This window comes from Nannospalax galili, unplaced genomic scaffold (genome assembly GCF_000622305.1).
Source record: "Nannospalax galili isolate Female #2095 unplaced genomic scaffold, S.galili_v1.0 scaffold341, whole genome shotgun sequence".
Lineage (NCBI taxonomy): Eukaryota > Metazoa > Chordata > Mammalia > Rodentia > Spalacidae > Nannospalax > Nannospalax galili.
Genome location: NW_008346082.1, coordinates 1,081,751 through 1,102,799, shown reverse-complemented (window position 1 = coordinate 1,102,799; position 21,049 = coordinate 1,081,751). Strand labels below are relative to the sequence as shown.

The 21,049-nt window shown below is 44.5% G+C and overlaps 1 protein-coding gene across 1 annotated transcript; it reads right to left on the bottom strand.

Annotated features, from left to right (window-relative positions):
* Positions 1-4,764: 4,764 nt before the first annotated feature.
* Fam205c (family with sequence similarity 205 member C) lies at positions 4,765-11,547 on the bottom strand. Its single transcript, XM_008842501.1, has 5 exons — positions 11,404-11,547; positions 10,424-10,469; positions 9,867-9,927; positions 8,217-8,707; positions 4,765-5,000 (listed from the first exon to the last, which is right to left on the bottom strand). Exons 1-5 carry the CDS (start codon positions 11,545-11,547, stop codon positions 4,765-4,767), a joined length of 978 nt encoding a protein of 325 aa, XP_008840723.1.
* Positions 11,548-21,049: the final 9,502 nt, after the last annotated feature.

The following is a 21,049-nucleotide window of genomic DNA, read 5'->3' as shown; positions in this document are numbered from 1 at the left end:
CCTTGTACCACATCACAAGGAAGTCCAGCACTTCCTGCCTTTACCCCAGCCCTTCTCTGTGGTAGGCTTGGAGGATACAACGGAGATGCCATCTTCTGAGAGATACTAGGTGGGCAACAGGGATCCCTCCCATCTACTCGAGAATAACCTCTTTATCTTCCTGATTCCCAGTTTTTTTCTTCCCCTAGTCCACTTCCAAATTCTACCTAACCTATTGCTAAGCACTAGGATGCCCCTGCCCTGTTTCTGTCTCCAGGCCCCTGCTCTTTCTCAAGCTTCATACATTCAGAGCTCTCGCTGAGATTTATCCTGCTGCTTCCAGTTCCAAGAACACCTGCTCCACACCGATGATCGGCAACTTCGACCATCTGGGCTCTCACACTGTCTCCACTCCTTGGTTACTGAGAGGAATTTTCTATGTAACTTCCAAAACCATCTCTACCTCCGGCTTCCCAGCTTTGACTCTCTAATCTCCCTTTCCTCTTTGAAGCCATGGCCCTTTCCCAGCTCCTCACTCATTCCTTTTGGTCTTTATTCACACTCACATGTATATGGGAGAAGCTTTCTTCTCTTAACCTTCATTCATAACACCACCAACAATATGTGGTTCTTAACCTCTTCAATGCTGCCTGCTTGTTCTCTCTCCTTCCATACAACATTGATTTAGAAATCCTTCACTTCCTTCTCTTAACTCCATCTTTTTCCATCAACAGTCAAAAATGTTTCCTATCTTTATATTTTATTTATTTATTATTTATATTTTATTTATTTATCAATGTGTATTATTAGTGTTTGCCTGCATGTAAATGTACCCATGTTGTGCAATGCCCAAAGAGGCCAGAAGAGGGCATCAGATCCCCTGGAACTGTAGTCACAGATGGTTGATAGTCACCTTCTGGGTGCTGGGAACTGAACCTGAGTCCTCTGCATGAGCAGCCAGTGGCCTTAACCGCTGAGCCATCTCTTCATACTCTTTTTTTTATCTTTAAAAACAACAATGAAATAAAACAACCTTGGCAGACGGTAGTCTTGTCATTGCCGAGCCCCCTGCCCCCTGCAGTATGCTCAATAAACCTACTTTCTTAAAATACAGAAAAACAAAACAACAACAAAAATCAAAGACCCCTTTTTGGATCCCCATCCCCTTCCCATGATTACACATCTATGAAACAAGGTCCTTGAAGGAGCTGAGTATTCTTGCTGCCACCAGTTGCCTTCCTGCCATCCTGCTTGAATCCATGTAAGTCATGTCTGTTCCTTTATCACTCACTGAAACCTGTTCTCAAGACTATGATTAATCTATGCATTGTGCAATCTAATGATCAACTCCTCATTTTAAAAAAAATTCCAAGTTTAATTATTCCTCCTTAAAATTTTCATTTCCATATTGGACAAAATAGATCAAAATGTATTTGTGCAAATTACCTTTAAAAATAGTGTGGCTTAGGGGCTGGAGAGATGGCTCAGGGGTTAAGAGCACGGACTGCTCTTGCAGAGGACCTGGTTTTGATTCCTAGCGCCCACATGGCAGCTAACAACTGTCCATAACTCCAATTCCAAGGAATCAGACACCCTCTTCTGACCTCCTCAGGCACTGCACAACTTAGGTGCACTTACATGCAGGCAATACACTCATACACAAAAAATAATAAATAAAATTTAAAAAATAGTATGGCTTAAAAATAATCAATTACTTCTCCATTATAATATCCAAGCACACTTTAGCCATCAATCTGCTTTAACCACTGTTCAGAAGCACATGAAATCAGTATACATCTATAGGAGATACTAACCAAATGTCCCTGTCCCAAACAGAAGTATTAGGATACCACTGGAACAAATTAACTTCCAGGATTTTGGTAAAGATAACAAACATGAATATAATTCGAGACATAAGATTTATAGGGATTGCCCCTTCACTTTATGTAGTAGAGCTCTGCAATAGAACATCTGTCTGACTTGGAGGAATTACAAGAAACAGGTGGGGGGCTGGAGAGATGGCTCAGCGGTTAAGAGCACTGACTGCTCTTGCAGAGGACCTGGGTTCAATTCCCAGCACCCACATGGCAGCTACGAACCGTCCTTAACTTCAGTTCCAGGGGAATCTAACACCCTCTTCTGGCCTCCTCAGCATTGCACGACATGGGTGCACTCACATACATGCAGGCAATATACTCATACACATAAAATAAAAATAACAAAAAAAAATTTAAAAAAGAAACAGGTAGCTACAACTTTCTGTCCTCTTCCTATCATGCATACAAAACAATCATGTAATTTTCAAAATAATTTTTAAATAAATCTAGCCAATTATTTCTTCAAAACAGTAAGGTCTAACATATGCTTTAAACAATCACAATAAGGTTAAGTTTACATGCGGTAGTATTGAAGAGAAACTAAAGTCATATGTTCAAGTATGAAAATCTAAAGTACCCCTGCAGTGAAACTGCTTCAGAGAAAAGCTACTGCTTGACAGGCATCCTGAGCAGCAAATAGATCTATACATAGATTGTCCTGCACGTCACTCCACCAACTGTTAATTTTAGTTACATTAATTACAAGTCTATAAGTCAGTTACAAGTCTACAGGTTTATGTATTGGTAGTAGGTGCGTCTTCTCAATAGGACTTTTAGGAGACCCTTTGTACCAGACCCTTTCTTTTTTCTGACAGTTTCCTTAGGACTCTATTTTTTATGCCAGAAGAAAAGCATACATTGTTATTTACAACACATTTTAATACATAATGATTAGTCAGATCATCCAAGGGAAACTTTGCCATCAGATTTGTTCTCCTGTTTACAAAGTCTACTAGATCCAAGAGAAGCATGCACAGGATCTGGGCATCTCTTCATTTTGAAGAAAGACTTAGAAGTTAACTCCATACTTGGATTTGAAACTGCATCATTTGACTTATCACATGATTAGACATCTGTTCTTTAGGACCTGATTTAGTAAATGAAACAGAGTTTTTTTTTAATGTATTTTCTACACAAGAGGGAAGAGCACTGTCACAGCTCACGACTTAACCAGAGGAGAAGCTGCATCACTAAGGACTGCCAGCTTCTGCCTCAAAGGTTGTCTGCCATACTCCAACAAGGAATTTATTCTTCTGACACACTGATGGCCAGGAGTATACTGATCTTTAAGAGGCAGCTCCTCATCTTACTTGACCGACTGACTATTTTTCATTTAGTCGGTAATTTTCTCCTTGAAATATTTTCCTTTTCCTCTCCTGGCTTCCAGGATGCTCTACTCTTCTGGCTTTCCTCCTACCTCACTGGCTTTTGCTTCTGAGTGCCCTATGCCCTATGCTGGTTCTTCCTTTATGATTTTTCTACTTTTCTTCCTTTCTTTTCTTTATTTCCTTCATTCATTCCCTCCTTCCTTTCTAATGTCTAAAATATTTTATTGAAAATATTCTGAAGTATATGAAGTGCTAGTTTTAGTAGAACCAACAGAATAAGTAAATTGTAAAAAGGAGAGATCAACACAAGACTAGATTGCACATTTTTAAGAGGAAAGGTGGGTAGCTCATTTCTTCATGGAAAACCACAACAGAATTCAAGCCTGATCTATACCTTCAGTATACCTTAAACAGGGGGCCTTTGGGGGCTGTAGAGATGGCTCAGCAGTTAAGAGCACTTGCTGCTCTTCCAGAAGGCCTGAATTCAGTTCCCAGCACCCACATCAAGCAGCACACAACTACATCTAACTACAGTTCTGTGCTGGATAGCTTTAGTGTCAACCTTGACACAGCTGGGTTGAGGGAGCCTCAATTGGGGAATTACCTTCATTGAACTGGCCTGTGGCCATGTCTGTGGGGCATCTTCTTGATTGTTGAGTGATGTGGGAGGGCCCAGCCCACTGTGGGTGGTGCCATCCCTGGGCAGGTGGGCCTGTGTTGCATAAGAAAGCAGGCTGAGCAGGGGCCAAGGGAGCAAGGCAGTAAGCAGCATACCTCCATGGCCTGTGCTTCAGCTCCTGCCTCCAGGTTCCTGCCTTGAGTTGATACCTTGGGCTCCCTGATGAACTGTGACCTGGGAGATGTAAGCTAAATAAACCCTTTCCTCCCCAAGTTGGTAGTGGTCAGAGTATTTTGTCACAGCAATGAAGAAACAAACTAGAACAAGTTCCAAAGTATCCTATGCCCACTTCTGACCTCCATGGGCATTTCATACATGCACTTATATACGTTCAGTCAAAACACTCATACACATAAAATAAAAATAAATAAATCAAAAATGTATAGGAAAGCATTAAAATAAACTTAAAATCAAAACAAGCAGCCTTCCTTCTACGTTCAAGCCCCTTTATCCATAGGAGTTATGTAGAGTGCTGATTCAACTGCAATGAAAGGCAGATATAAGCTCCTATACTACATGGATAGCATTTTCTACTTCCTTTGCCCCACACAACAATGGAAACAAGAAGAAAATACAAGTAGCTCTTTGCTTATAGGTATAGAGTATATTTGGAGAATACCATACCTCATTTGCATGTTAATGGAAATGATGGTTGACAGCCTTTGTTAGGGAGAAGCAGAGGCTTAGGAATCTACAAACTTTTTTTTGCTTGAAATGTGTAGTCTTCCTGTGTAAACTAGTGCCTTCTGCAGAGGTGAGAGTTGAGATCTGGGATAGATTTCTTAGCTGGATGACATAAATAAATTATAGACAATAATTGAAAGCAGTTATAAAGAGGTCTAGGACCCATGGTTGGTTAATGGAGGGAGTGCTGCTGGGGCTGTGTAGGCATTAAATGGAGTCACATGTTCTTAATAGGGAGAGCTTGGTCTTTAGGGTGTTTTGTCGTCTTTTCCGTGTTAGCTTCATCCTCTTGGTCTTTAGAAGCTTGATTCTTCTCAACCTCTTTCGTCCTGGGTTTGGCCACTGTCTCGGAGTTAGAGAGGAGAATGGGTTCTTCGTGCCTTTCACATTTCAATTCAGGGTTAATCCAGTGTGAAAAGAATGTCATCTTATTTTCCACTTCAACTTCTGGAGCTGGAAAGGGGGAGCTCTTGTGAGAATAGTCTTCCCTACCGGCCCCTCCATCTCTTTGCCCTGAAGGTTCCGGCCCCACCAACTTTCACCCTCTAAGACACTGCCTGCAATCAATTCACCTTGAAAATGTGGTAATTAAAAAATATCGCCTTTTTGGAGCTGGAGAGATGACTCAGCAGTTAAGAGCACTGATTGCTCTTGCAGAGGACCCGGTTTCAATTCCCAGCACCCACATGGTGGCTATGAACGGTCCTTAACTCCAGTTCCGGGGACTCCGAAGCCCTCTCTGACCTCCACAGCATTGTACGACATGGGTGCAGTCACATACATGCAGGCAATATACTCATACACATAAAATAAAAATAATAAAATTTAAAAAAATATATAGCCCTGTCAAATACTTAGTCTTACAAATGTTGGCCCAGCAAATGATAGCGCAACAAGTTGGTATTGTAAGGTCTGGCCCTATAAGATCTGGGCACCCCAGGCTGAATATTCTCAGGAACCTTTGTTTGGGTGAGATCATTCAGCTTAGCCTAATTAGCTGTATGGATTATTTTTGTTTGTTTTTTTGTCCCAAGGAATCCTGAAGGATGTCTGGGAACTCTAAGAAATTGCTGGCAGAGCAGTAAGTTGAGGGGAAAGAGAGATGGCTGTGCTACGGATGGATACAGATCCTTCCCAGTCCCTACTCACTGAAGGCACTATCTCACCTAAACTAAAACCCTATCTGAAAAAGAGTGTAGAGATACATTTGGAGAGTCTAGGGGCTCTGGAGTTCTGCTTAGAAATCCTCTACTGGTCACTCAACTTCAGCAAAGTGGATGTTTGTGCTCTGTGATCTGTCGTTTGAATTTCACAGGGCCCCATTTTCTCTGCTGGGGTAAGGACTGGCCTTCACCCTCAGGGGTCCAAAGGGTCTTCCAGGTTAAACCATTCACTTTGGCATCCAGCTACACACAAAGAACCTGTCATATCCCCTGGACTGTGGGATGTGCGAGGCCCAGTGGGCAGAACTTTGGGACAACACACCCAGTCTAGGTGCCTTTGGCTGTGCTGCATTGTCTTCAGTCCAGCTGAAAACGCCTCTTTTAAGTCCATTTATTCTAGATCTTAGGGATATGGGATACCTGGCAGGGTAGAAGTTTCTAGAGCAATTTTTTGTTACTGTTGTTTTGCTTGCTTGTTTGTTTTGGTTGTTGAAACTCCTAACAGTCTCCTATGTGGAGATATTCTTTTTTATTAATTTTTATTTTATTTTATGTGTATGCATGTATTGCCTGCATGGAGGTAAGTGCATCCATGTCATGCAATGCCCACGGAGGACAGAAGAGGCTGTTGGATCCCATGGAACTGGAGTTAAGGACAGTTGTTAGCTGCTATGTGGGTGCTGGAATTCAAACCCGGGTCTTCTGCAAGAACAACCAGTGTTCTTGACCGCTGAGCCATCTCTCTAGCCCCGGAGATATTCTTTGGGATACCCAAAAGTGTTTCCTGCACTCTTATCTTTATGAAATGTCTCCAAATGTATCTATAGGAATTTCTTTTTCAGGATGAAATTTGGTTTGGGGAAGATGGGTGCCTTGAGGATGAGTGGGTGTCAAGAATCATCCCTCTAGAGGCTCCATCTGTACTCAGCTGTGTGTCAGCCGGGAAAACCTATACTGTACACATTCTACACAAGGCTCACTGGCATTTCAAACATTTGACCTGGATTTAGTACACCACTGGACAAGTAAGATTGAACCAGCGATTCTAAAGGGTTTAGGCACCATCTCTGTGATTGCATGTTGGCTAGGATTACCAGGGTAATGGCCCAGAGAGAGCCACAAAATATCAAGCAGACTTGGTAGGAAAGCAAACTTGTTTCCAGCTTCTCAATGCCCCCCAGGACAAGATCCAGGCAGCTCAGAGTCATCAATAACAGCATCTGGTGAGACTTTCTACTGGTCAAGACTTGTCAGGATTCAGGCAGTCTGATTTGAGTAGGAGCTGATTACTGCCTATAGGTCTTAGACTTGTTTTCCAGAGGACAGGGGAACCAAGTTGCTGCCAGGATTGCTGGAACACTATAGAACAATGATTCTCAGTCCCAGAAACTATAATGGGGACAGGCATGGTGCCCTGGCAGATCTCCCTACATCTAATTTATGTGGCTCTGCCACAATGCTTTGGCCTGAGCAAGAAACTATGAACTAGCCCTGCCGATACAATAGACAGTATAGGCCACATTGTCCTCACTGGCTTCTGGGGCTCAGGCTGAAAGAAACTGGCCAAAGGTTGGGACTGTGCTGCTTCAGGGCAGGGGCTGCTGGCCAGCAGGGGAAAGGAGCAACTGGATAGAGTGCTGGATCTTTTTAAAAAGGCCCCAGCAATGGTATATCAACCTGTTTCAACTACTTCTGGAGGTGAAATCCAGCAGTCTGCAGGCACACTCCAGGACAGTGCTACACCACTCTCTTGGGGTCTGAGACAGGCCACAACATGCCTTGTTGTGGAGAGAACTCCACAATACCTAGCCCCACTGGCACTAAAGCTGCCACAGTCAACAGTATTAACACCAAGACTTTTGGCCAGAAGTGAGACACAGGTCTGGGTTTCTCAGTAGAGATGCCCAAATCTCGGAATGAGGGCAAAGTAGAGGAAAATTTTGGCAGTATGGAGATGAAGGAATAATTGAATACAAAAGGCCCATGGATCCCCAATTGTGGAGAGATCTCTAGGCAGACCAAAAACTCCTTGTGCAGAAGATAAATGATGGAAAGGGACCTAGAGATAGCATGCTGAGGCCTCAGTGTGATTCCCCTAGGCAATGAATAGAGGCCACTTAAAAGCCAAAAGATGACCTGGGTAGAACTTGAGCCACAAGGATAGGCTTGGGATCTTCTCTGTAGTGGCCTCCTGTTAATGCTAGAGTCAAGAGAAGTAACATTGAGGGTGAAAGAAAAGCTGCTGGTCGTTGGTTTTGCTGGCTTTTGAAAACAGGAGGTGGAGAAGTGATGTGTCATAAGCTGCCCCACGAACTCTTCCACAGATCAAGAAGAGCGCAATGTGAAAACATATACATTTATATCCTCCTAAACTCACAGGCACCTCAGGGCCTTCGGACATGGAATGGCAGCTTCAGGAAATGTGGATTCATGGGGTATTGCTTTAAGTTCAGGAAGCTCTGGGTCCAGGGAAAAAGAAGGCATCTAGTATTCAAGGGCTGCTGACCTTTTTGCTTTGAGACACTTGAGGTATTGTTCTTCCTCCTCTTTTGCTGTTTTGAAGGAGCCCCAGGCTCTTCAAGACTTGAAGAAGACTGAGAACCTGCATCCTGGGACACTTTAGACCCTTGAAATCCCTGCTTTCGCTTATGGTCAGAATTGTAACACTGGACGTTGGCATCATCAGTTGATGGGGCAGCTGACTGAGTTGACAATTTCTGACCTGTTAACTGTGATGATGTTTGGCCAAATACCACTGAAAGGTTTCTGGAGTGCTGGGAGGAAAGCTCCTGACTCTTCTCAAACATCACTTTTGATGTAGACAGTGTGTCCAGGCAAGAAGAGCTCTGTGACGGCCTCAGTAAAATAGGGGAGGGCTTTTTGTTCTCAAATCCCAACAATTGCTGAATCTCCAGAGCCACAGCATTGCAGATTTTGCAGGAGGGATCTGCACACAAGAGCTGCCGCACACTTCCCTCCTGAGGAAGCCAGCCCTGGCTAAGAAGGGAAATGGCAACCATTAATGACAGCATAACATCTGCCTCCTTGGAAGTGGCTAGAGATTGCTTCCCTCCCCTAGCTCATCAGGTCCTGGGTCTACACCCTTTGTCATCTATCACTCTGCTTTTCTTTCTAGGAAAATTCCATTTGATAAGGTATGGTGGGTTTAGCTGAGAGTCTGGAGAAAGGTCTCAGAAAACCCATCAGCGGCGATAACCCTCAGAGAGGACTAGGAATTGGGTTAGTTTTCTGCCAGCCTTATTGAGAAATTGAACTAGGAGAAAAGAACCAGGCAGATAGGGATGTCAAGGGTTAGCTAATGGGGCATCAGGTATGGCCTGGATCAGTTTCATTAGGGGACAAAGAAACTTGATGCCTGGTAGTCAGTATGTCTAAATTGTGGGGAATGAAGTCCTCATTCTAAGAACCATGGGATGTCCATGTCCCTCCTGCTATACCCAACAGGGAATAAATCTCATTCTTTAGAAGTCACCAAAAAAAAAAAAAAGAAAAGAAAAGAAAAAAGAGGATAGATTGAGGGTGTCCCAGGAACTGGCCTCCTTGACTTGAGACTAGAGGAGGTATTGTGTCAGCAGAGTCCAGCCAGAAACAGGGCTCTGCCCTTGAAAGGGTGTAACTGTAAAATATATGGCTGAAGCATGGTGGCACATGCCTTTGATCCCAGCACTTGAGAAGCAGAGGCAGGTGGAAATCTGTGAATTCAAAGCCAGCCTGGTCTATGTAATGAGTTCTAGGCCAGTCAGGGCTACATAGTGAGACCCTGTCTCAAAAAAATAAAATTAAAAATAAAAATATGCAGCTGATGACTTCTTTATGTAACATCTAATCTCTTGATTTGGATAACTTGTCTCAGTGCAGAGAGTAATGCCAGTAACGTCTTTTACAAATTATGTACTTGTTAATCCTGAATTGCAGAGCTAGTAGGACCCAACCACAGACTAAAATTGGGTGGCTCTTCCCTCTAGAGACATGCAAACCGTCCCTACCCTGGCAACCCTCTAAGCTAGTGAACTAATGCACCCTGTGATATATCTCTTCCAGTCAACATCCCTGTCCTCGTCCTTGCATAGGCCAGGCCAAGAAGCCATCACAGACCAGGCTGGGAGTTGGGAGCCTGCAAAGAGCAAGAAGTCACCTTTTCATGGTAGAGAGCAGCTTCTGAAACTTCTCAGCTTCTTCTTTGGATGTTCTCATAACTGAGGAAGGGGGATATAATGTTAGGTAGAAGATGAGGGACCAACCCATCAGAAGCTGAAGGCCTTTCAATGACAGGAGACTGAAATCCCAAGGGTCAACGATCTAAGTTAAGTCTATGTACAACTTAACTATCTATGGTTCTGCCCCATACTTAATCTCATTTGATCTCCACAACCACACTGAATGTGTATTTGATGGAGAACAAAGATAGAGATGAAGAGACTCTCCCGGGACTTTAAAACTAGCAAATGACAGAATCAAGGACATCTGCTCTATGTCCTTATCCTTATTCTAGGGACTATCAGATAGAAAATTCTGAAATACTCCTAGTCTCTGATTTCTCATCCAAGTATGTCATCTTTTACTTGTCTTTGAGATTTATATTGCAGCCTCCAGTGGTTGGAAATACCAAGGCTTCAAATCCAGCAATCACAGAGGGTCAGGATCTATGGAAACCTCACCCACAGGGGTAAAGAGTCAAAAATTGGGATTTACCTCTTGATGTTCTGTCTCTAGGCCTTTGTTTGACTCTTCGGTGACACTTAAAAGACAAAAACATTAGAATATGAAGCAGAAACACTGTTTTTCATGTGTAAAATGATAAAATCCATAAACCTTTCCTGACCTTTTTCTATACACCAGTTTTTATTCTCTGTCTTTCCACCCCAGCTCTTCTTTCTCTGCTTATTTCTAACTCACTCTGAGGCTCTTGCATACACTGTACCCCCACCCCATTCTATGGATAAGTTCCGTGGGGAACTCAGGAGGCAGAGGGGGAAATGTTTAAGGATGGGCAATACTAGTAGAAAAAAGACTTCAGTCATCAAAGGCCCTACACGTCTACCATCCAGGATAATGACCCAAATTCAGAGCTGATGTAGGATCCAGGGAAGAAATTTTAGTTTAAAAATCAAGGGGTGGGGATAGAGAGATGACTCAGAGGTTAAGAGCACTGGCTGTTCTTGGAGAAGATCAGGGCTCAGTTTCCAACACCCACATGGCTGCTAACAGCTGTCCTTAACTCTAGTTCTAGGGGATCCTACACCCTCTTCTGGCCTCTGTAAGCACTGCATGCATGTGGTACACATGTGGGCAATACACTCAGACAATTTTTTTTTTAATCAAGGGGTTTAAAAAATGTCAAAAGTATTTGGGAGTTCTTATCTAATCCCTAAAAGATTTTAGGGTTACCTCTTCAGAGGGGGGAATGTTAGAGTAGCAAAATGTCCCATTTAAAAAAAAAGACTTAAAGACAGAGTACACGAAGTTGTTTAGGAAAAAGTGATAGGGAGATATCAGAGGAGTTGGAGGGAAGGGAGTGGGCATGGTTTTGATCAAAACACCTTGTATGCATGTATGAAATTCTCAATAAATTTTTTTAATTAAAAAAAATCAAGGGGTAAGATAATGAAGAGATAGGGATCAAAATCTTCTTGTAGGAGGTGTATTCAGGCCTGGTAGTAGTAGTTCCCTACCTTGCAACAGTTCTTGATAGGTTCCAACCTTAACCCTCCACGACTCCTTTTCATGTGCCAAATAATTAATACAATAATGAAGATGGATCCATAAGTATATAAATGATATCCTGCATCCCATAGAACTAAGGTGGGCATCAACATGATCGAACTTCAGTAGCCATTCCTTTTCTTAGGCTTCCAGACTATTAGAACTTAATGCCTCTGGATTCTAGACTTTGTCATCTCTGCCTCACAGAAGATACATCCAGGCCGCCAAACTACATCACAAAGCCCTCTTGTTCGACAAGTAGGCATAGAATTGCAAAACTTTATCTATCTTAGAGAAACCCATGTGGTGATTGAGTGTTCAGATGAAGTGTGTGGTTGTCTATATAGGCTGCAGAGCCAGGGATGAAAGATGCTGTGATCACACGTAGTGCATGTGCCCCTTTACCCCTACTCCCTGTACCTGCAAGTTCACTGTTAGCTCAACAGTCTGGCATGTTTCTCCAGATAACTTGAGTCTTTCTGCACACTGTGTATACTTTAAGCAAGATAGTGGCTAAGTTAAAGAAATGCCATAAATTACATTATCTGTACTGGGAAAATAACTAAAAATCACACAACAGACCGAGTGGGCATCAGATTGCTAAATCTTAGAATCATATATATTTGGTCTTTTTGAGACAGGGTCTCCCTGTAGCTCCAGCTGTCCTGGAACTCGCTATGTAGACCAGGCTGACCTTGGACTCACAGAGATCCGCCTGCCTCTGCCTCCCGAGGGCTGGGACTAAAGGCATGCGCCACCACATCCAGCACTGAATCATATTTTTAATATCACAGGCATTGATGGGTAGGTTCAGGAAGAAGATCATTTAAGTGAGTCATAAAAACATAGAAAGCTGCTGTCCTTTGAAATATTTCTCAGAGTAAAGGGCTCATCCTAGGTTTGTTCGGGGTCCGAGGAATTCCCCAAATTGACCACTCGGATACTGAGTCTCAGTAAACAGAAGCACTTTATTGAGGCCAACCAGCTGGGGAGACAGACTCGGGAGCTGTACTGTGACCCTGAATAGTGAAAACGCAGGGCTTTTAAGCAGAAAACCCACAAAAACCACAAAGCAGGGGATATCCATAGAAACTATACACAGAATAACCAGGAAAGGATTGGAACAATCTAGGGCTGATTTCTGGAGACTTTACCTATACAGTCATTGGCTGTCTTACCGGGGGCAGAATGTTTTCTCTTCTGCCCCAGATTATTCCCATAGAGACCATACACAGATGTATCAAGCATACCGTCATTGACTAGCTTGCCTGGGGCAGAACGTTCTATCTCCTGCTCCAGACCATTTCCATAGAAATCACAAACAGATACCAGGAAAGGGGTTGAACAATGGAAGGGGATTTCCAGAGTCAGGTGGAGGGCAGCTTTTTCTGAGAGGCCAGGGAGAGGGTCTGAGGGGTACTCTCTTTCATTCCTCCCTTTAGTTTTTGGAAATTCTTGAATCAAACCATTGATTCATGTTTCGTCTAGGGGGTTGTAATGGCTCCCATTGATTCATATGTAGCGTCCAGGGGATTATAATCAGCCCTCATAACCATCAGTTGTACAGCAGAGACCCTTTGTTTAACAAACTTAACTAGAGCATTTAGGATACAGGGTCCAAAGATTAACAATGCTATAAAGATTAAGAGAGGACCAGCTATTGCAGTGATAAGGGTGGTAAGCCAAGGCGACCAGGAGAATAGAGACTTGAACCAGTTCTGGGAAACTTTTCTAAGTTCTTCTCATTCTAGGAGACTCTGTTTTACCTGTGCCAGGGTGTCCTTAATCACATCTGAATGGTTGGCATAAAAACAACATGTTTCTCCTAGAGCCATACCGAGTCCACCCTCCTTAAGAAAAAGTAGGTCTAAGCCCCTTCTATTTTGAAGGACTACTTCAGCTAAGGAGTCCATTTGTTGTTCTAAATAGGAAGCAGTGGCATGTAATCTCCTGATATCTTTATCAACTTGTTCACTTAAAACTTTTAAGTTTCGGTCGCTTGTGACCCAGGCTGCTGTTCCGATGGCAGCAAACCCAGCTATCCCTGTCCCCACAAGGAGAGGAACCAAAATAGAGGCTGCCGTAGCTCTTCGAGGCTGAGAGAGACCCATATGATATCTTCCGCATTCCCCTCATAGTAATAAACCTGGAGCATAACCTGTACTAGTACACAAAATTCCTGTCTTCCTATGAAATACTGGGGGTGTAAACAAGGGGTTAGGCCAGAGGAGCAAGCAAACCAAGTGGAATGGGGCAGGGGGGGCAGCAAGCAACTGGGTGTCTCTTATAGACCAGGTGTTTCCTGGTACTGTATAGAACTGATTACAAACCTCGAGGTAAGGGGAGGTAGTTAACAGATATTCTTTTGACATAGCTCCTGCCCTTTCAGATCCCCTAGGGTAAAAGCAGTTTCCCAGGGACATGAAGCAGTGTCATTCAGGGGCACTATTTTTAATTCTTGTCTTTTTGCAGTGAGAGCAAAAAGTAGGGTGGTCAGGGATCCAGGCAGAGCCAGCAGTCTTTGGTCATCTCAGGGCTTGTTTTATTTAAATATTGGAAGGTAGCCTTCACAGTATTTATGAGGGGCTCCCCTTCTAGAAGGGGAGAGAAATCTTCATCCCTCAGAGGCATTGGCCTTCCAGTTGGGAGAGTGGTCAGGCTGGGAATCAGTTTAGTTGGGGTTTCTGAAGGAGGGGGAGCTAAATCAGGTTTAAGTTCTGCCAAAGGTCCTATAGGTCGAGGTGGTACTGGTTTGGGGAATTTTCGAATTGTAAATAGGGTTCCAGGGTCTCTGCCAGATACATAGGCCCTCAGTCCCCACGTGCGGCCCGTGTCCCATTTCTGATCCATAGTAAAGACATCCCATTGTTTTAGGGTTATAATAAGAGGGTTACAAGTCTTGGGAACCATACAAGACTTATTTTTTTCTAATTGAATATTTATGTATAGATCTTGTTGCTTATACCATGTCGGGGTCCATGTTTCATATCCCCAGTATGCACAAAAGTAACTGCCCTTGTCATCACAACTAGTACCAGTGTTTGCTGGGCATGCATAGAAGGCCGTTCCCAAGGTCTTCTCTGCATGTATGGTGCTGGTTCTGCATCCAGTAGCAAGGAGGGATGTCTGTCCAGATGCTCTGGACATTGCTATTGCTACTGATTCCCCAAATGATCCCCCATAGACACTGTGGGCCTCCAATTGTTTTAGGGAGCCTAGTGTCAGCCGTAAGGAACATATGCCAGTTTTAAATTAGGGAGCAACTTGAGGGCTAGGATGTGTAACTTCCACAATAGTTTTTCCTGTTTATGTACCCGATAATCTCCAAATGTAAGTTTGGAGTTGGTAAATCCCCTGGGGGTGAGTTTCAAGAGCTAAGAAGAGTAGAATCATAATCACAATGGGGAAGTGATAGGTGGGTTTTCTTTTACCAGTCGAAGTTTTAAGCGGCCTTTTGGATGGGGTTGGACTCTCCATTTTTCTCGGTCAGCTTGGGCAGGCTTGATGTGCGACTGACGAATCCAGGTGTGCAGTCTGTCTACTTTCACTGCTGTGGGAGTTGTTAGAATCACAGTGAATGGTCCTTTCCACCGAGGGGCCAGTGTCTCCTTCTGATGGCATCTTATCCAGACAATGTCTCCAGGTTGGTAAGGATGTGGAGTAGCTGGGGACAGTTCGTGCACATGCTGGATCAAGGGGTAGAGCTGCTCCTGCACTGCCTGTAATGCCCTAATGGACTGGAGGATTTCATGATTAGATATTTCAGCCAACAGTTCTGACTTTAATCTTGGGACTAGGTGGGGGTCTTCTGAAAAGAATCTCAAAAGGAGTTATTCCCTGAATATAGGGGGAGTTTCTAGCCCTGAGGAGGGCAAAAGGGAGGAGAGTCACCCAGTCTGTGCCAGATTCTAGGGTTAATTTAGCCAAAGTCTCCTTAAGGGTCTGATTCATCCTCTCTACTTGTCCTGAACTCTGGGGATGGTATACACAATGTAGTTTCCAATCTGTCCCCAGGACCTTTGCTAAGGCCTGAATTACCTGAGAGATGAACGCTGGTCCGTGGTCAGATCCTAATACCAGGGGCACACCAAACCTGGGAGTGAGTTCATCTAGCAACTTCTTGGCAGCTGTGGTTGCCATTTCCTTCCTGGTCGGAAAAGCTTCTACCCATCCTGAAAAAGTGTCTACAAGAACCAGTAAATATTTATATCCAAAACGTCCTGGCTTTACCTCAGTGAAGTCTACCTCCCAGTGGACTCCAGGGGCAGTTCCTCTTTCACGTTTTCCTGAGGATTTATCAGTTTTTGGGTAGGCACTAGTCATCTGGCATGCCATACATCTGGAGGTGATGTCCTGTATAGTAGCTGTTGAGGAAGGAAACTGGAAACATCTGGTTAGTAATAACCTGATCTTTTCTTTTCCCATGTGGGTTCCTTCATGGAGTTGGTGAACTAGCATTTCTCACAGGTGGCGGGGAAGGATGACCTTGTCATCTGCAGTGTGTCTCCATCCTGAGGAGACATATCCATTTGGAATTGTCTGGAAATATTTGTCACCCTCTTTTGTATATGAAGGCTTTTCAGGTAACATAGGATCTGGCAGGGCTAGGAGAGCATGTTCAGACAGGGATTCTGCTATTTTCTTGGCAGTTTGATCTGCCTTTTGGTTTCCTCAGGCCTCAGGTGTGTTGTTCTTTTGGTGTCCTGGGCAATGAATGGCTGCCACTCTTTTTGGCATCCATATGACTCTTAATAAATCAATGATCTCTTGTTTGTTTTTAACAGTCTTTCCTTCTGATGTCAGGAGGCCTCTTTCTCAATAGATGGCTCCATGTACATGAACAGTGGCAAAAGCATATCTACTGTCAGTGTAAATGTTGACAAGCTTTTCCTCTCCCAGTCTTAGGGCCTGAATCAAGGCTATTAGTTCAGCCTTTTGAGCAGAGTTTCCTTTGGGCAGAGCTTCTGCCCATAAAACATCCTTCTGGGTGACTACTGTCACCCACCCCTGCATACCTGACTCCATCTCTGATGTAACTGCTCCCATCTGTGTACATCACCAAGTCAGGGTTCTTCATGTCAGTGAGATCAGGTCGACTTCCCTGGACATGCTGCAGCAATTCAGAACAATCATGATGCACAGTCATCTCAGACTCAGTCTCAGGGAGCAGGGATGCAGGATTTAAGGCACTGGTCACTGCATATGTCAGGCGGGGCACGTCTAGCAGGAGAGATTGGTAATGTGTTAGTCTTGCATTTGTGAGCCAGCGATCAGGCAGGGCCCTCAATACCCCTTCAATAGTGTGGGAGGTAGTCACAATCAGTTGTTATCCCAAGGTAAGCTTGTCAGCATCTTTAACCAGGACTGCAGTGGCCGTTATGATCTTTAAACAGGCTGGCCATCCAGCCGCTACTGAGTCTAATTTTTTGAGAGGTAGACTACTGGTCTCTTCCAGGGGCCCAAAGTTTGAGCAAGTACGCCCTTTGCTACACCAAACCATTCATCTACATAAAGGTAGAAGGGCCTTGAGACATCAGGCAAGGCTAGGGCTGGTGCAGAAGTGAGGACCTGTTTTAGGTTGTCAAAGGCCTGTTGCTGTTCTTCTCCCCAGGAAAATGCTGAGGGCCCCCCCCCTTGTTACCTCGTATAGAGGCTTGGCCAGCTCTGCAAAACCAGGTATCCATAGATGACAATACCCAGCTGACCCCAGGAATTCTCTGACTTGCCTCTGACTTTGAGGAACAGGGATGTCCAGGATGGCTTTTTTCCTTGCAGAGGAGAGTCTGTGCATACCCCCTTCCAATTGAAACCCCACATATTGTACCTTCTCCTGGCAGATCTGTGCCTTTTTAGCTGTATCCCAGGTGTTGAAGTTCCTTTAACAAGTCTATTGTAGCCTCTAAGCAAGAGGGGTGATCTGGGGGTGGTGAGGAACAAATTATCTACATATTGTAGAAGGGAAACTTGGGGGTGGGCAGATCAGAACCTTCGGAGGTCTTCATGTAGGGCCTCATCAAAGATGGTGGGAGAGTTTTTAAACCCTTGTGGAAGCCTTGTCTATGTCAGTTGGCCATTAAACCCTTCTTCAGGATCTTGCCATTCAAAGGCAAAGATAAGTTGATTCTTCTTGTCCAAGAGGATACTGAAAAAGGCATCTTTTAAATCCAGGACAGTATAGATTGTCCTGTCAGGGGCCAGGGAGCTCAGGAGGGTGTAAGGATTTGGCATGGTGGGGTATATGTCCATGACTCTCTTATTTACCTCTCTCAGATCTTGCACAATAGTCATTAGTCCCTGGATTCTTCACAGGGAGCAGGGGAATGTTCCAAGGAGACTGACAGGGGACTAAGATGCCAGATTCCCATAGTCTTTTTAAGTGAACCCTCATAGAGGCTCATGCTTCAAAAGATATCGGGTATTGTCATACCTGAACAGTGCTAGCAGTGGCTTCCAGAGTAACCATCATGGGTGGTTGGTGGGCTACAAACCCTGGGGGATTTCCCTCGGCCCAGACCTGGGGAATCTCTTGCATCAATTTAACAGTTAGGGATGACAATTGATCCAGAGGTGGCCTTTCATGAAGAAGGTATTTGTCCTCAGCTTGCAGGGTGAGAACAAATCCAGTGGTCTCTACATTGACCTTATCTTTGTCAAAATGGATTGAGGCACTGAGTTTACTTAGCAAATCTCAGCCCAACAGTGGGTAGGGAGAGTCAGGGATAACTGTGAAGGAATGTTGAATCTGCCCTGTACCCAAATTGATAGCTCTCTGAGTAGTCCAAGGATAAGAGTGGCTACCTGCAACTCCTTGAATGTAGGTGTATCACCGTGAGGCCAGTGGGCCAAGCGGCTTCTTCAAGACTGAGAAGGTGGTGCCAGTATCAACCAAAAAGTCAACGGGCCTGCCTCCCACTTTTAGGGTTAGCCAGGACTTGGGGAGGGGAGACAAGCCCTGACCCTCTCAGTTATCCAGTTCCAGTACCTTTTGAGTTCCCTTATGACATCAAGGGAAATCCCGAATCCAGTGTCTTATTTCCTTCAGTAGGCACATTGGTCTCTCTTGAGAGGGTGATTTTGGGGAGGTGGTCCAGTCTGCCAGCTCTGCTTTCCTGGACACTATTTTCTCAGGGGGTGTTCTCCTTCTCTTAGTGCCAGAGCTTGAGCCAATTTCCAGTTGTGAAATTCCTCACATTCCTCTTGGGTCTCATGGTTATTAAAAACTTTTTGGGCTATTTCAAGCAATTCAGAAAGACTCTTACCTTCAAAACCATCCAGCTTCTGTAACTTTTTGCAGATATCAGGTGCTGACTGAGTCACAAAGGCTATATTTATGACTCGTTGGTTCTCTGATGCCTCAGGGTCAATAGGAGTGTAGGCTCTATAAGCTTCCATAAGTCTTTCCAGAAACTGTGCTGGGGCTTCTGTCTGTCCCTGCAAAACCTGACTGACTTTTGACAAATTTGTGGGCTTTTTGGCAGCAGCCTGGAGACCCCACATAAGAATCTGGTGATAGAGTCTGAGTGCCTCCCTACCTTCAGAGGTGTTGGAGTCCCATTTGGGGCAGTGTTGAGGAAAGGCCTCCTCAATCTCTGTTGGATCCTCAGTGAATCAGCCTTTCTCAGACGGCACCCGTTTCTGGGCCTCTGAGAGGATCAGTGTATGTTCCTCAGTGGTAAAGAGAGTGAGGAGGAACTGCTGGACATTGTCCCATGTGGGTTGATGGGTAAGGAAAATCATCTCCAACAATCCAATTAAGGCTTGTGATTTTTTTGGGGGGGTGCAATTTCGTTATAAAACTCACTAGTTGAGAAGGGTGTATAAACAAGAAAACTATGGCCAGAGGCATCTGGTGGGGCCATAGCACAGAGGGGAAGGACAACAGGAGTCATCTCAGACCTACAGGCTGTCCTGAATGCATGTGTGGAGGGATGAGGAGCAGAGGGATGGTTGGGGAGGAAGAGAGGCTGGGGAAGGAGGAGAAGTTGGGAAAGGAGGAGAAGCTTGGGAAGGAGGAGGCACAGTTGGGGACTGTGAATAAGGAGGAGGATCCAAGAGAGGATCCTCAGTTGAAGGGGGGAGGACAGGAGGTGGGTGAGACTGAGAGAGAGTCCAACAAGGACCTAGAGACAAGAGGGAGGGTTTTGAGGTAGATAGGGATAAATAGGGTCTCAACCATTTGGGGGGTTTATCCAAAAGATAAAAGTAAGCTGTAACATAAGGGACCTGATCAGGATGTCTTGGGCTTCCAAAAATCATGGCCTGAAGAGAAGAAAGCTTGTTAATCTCAAAGGAACCGGTAGAGGGCCATTCTACATCAAAGGACGGCCAATTTCCCCAAATAAACAGTGTCTCCAGAGATTGCAGCTGCTGTTTGAAAATCTTTAAAATGAGAAAGAATTAAGTCAAGGGAAGTATCTTCAGATGATGCAGTCTGACCCATGATGGAAAAGAAGAGGACTGATCCAAAACAAAGACCAATGAGAATTAGACAAACGGGAAACAAAGACTTGAGACCAGGATGACACAGAACAAAAGCGCTGCACATTGGGGAATTGCTGCGCATTTGAAGGTTGCTGCGGGAGTGACTAGGGGAGATGACAAATGCCCAGAGAGCACAGACAGTCAACCAACCAGATGGAGGGTCAGGGCATCCCGTCCTCAGGCTTGGAGAACAATACTGTGTCCAGTTTCTCTCCTTTGAGCCCCCAGAAGTCCAGACACTCAGAACAGAAACCAAAACAGACTCACCGCAGGAGGAATCAGAACTGAAGTCTCCTGGTGCCAGAATGGAGGACAGAAAAAGACAGGAAAACAGACCGAGGGTCTTTTGGGGATCCCGGACGAGCCCCCAAAATGTTCGGGGTCCAAGGAATTCCCCAAAATTGACCACTCGGATACTGAGTCTCAGTAAACAGAGCACTTTGTTGAGGCCAACTGGCTGGGGACACAGACAGACTCGGGAGCTGTACTGTGACCCCGAATAGTGAAAACACAGGGCTTTTAAGCAGAAAACTCACAAAAAACACAAAGCAGGGGATATCCATAGAAACTATACACAGAATAACCAGGAAAGGATTGGAACAATCTAGGGCTGATTTCCAGAGACTTTACCTATACAGCCATTGGTAGTCTTACCTGGAGCAGAACATTTTTTCTCTTCTGCCCTAGATTATTCCCATAGAGACCATACACAGATGTATCAAGCATACCGTCATTGGCTAGCTTACCTGGGGCAGAACATTCTATCTCTTCTGCCCCAGACCATTTCCATAGAAATCATAAACATATATCAGGAAAGGGTTTGAACAACGAAGGGGATTTCCAGAGTCAGGTGGAGGGAAGCTTTTCTCAGAGGCCAGGGAGAGGGTCTGAGGGGCACTCTCTTTCAGGTTGTGTGGTCTATCTTTAAATGGATGGGAATACTACATTATAAACAATGCTTTCCATGGAAGCACAAGAACGAGACTCACTTCAGGAGCCCTGTCCAAGGCCTGATTCTGTGTAATTGCCTCTACAGCTCTTGTGGCACCTGGCCTATTCCTTGAGCTAGGTTATTGACAAGTCTTTTGATTAAGGGCTGCAAACTTGTGACTCTGGTTGAAACTACCATGATTA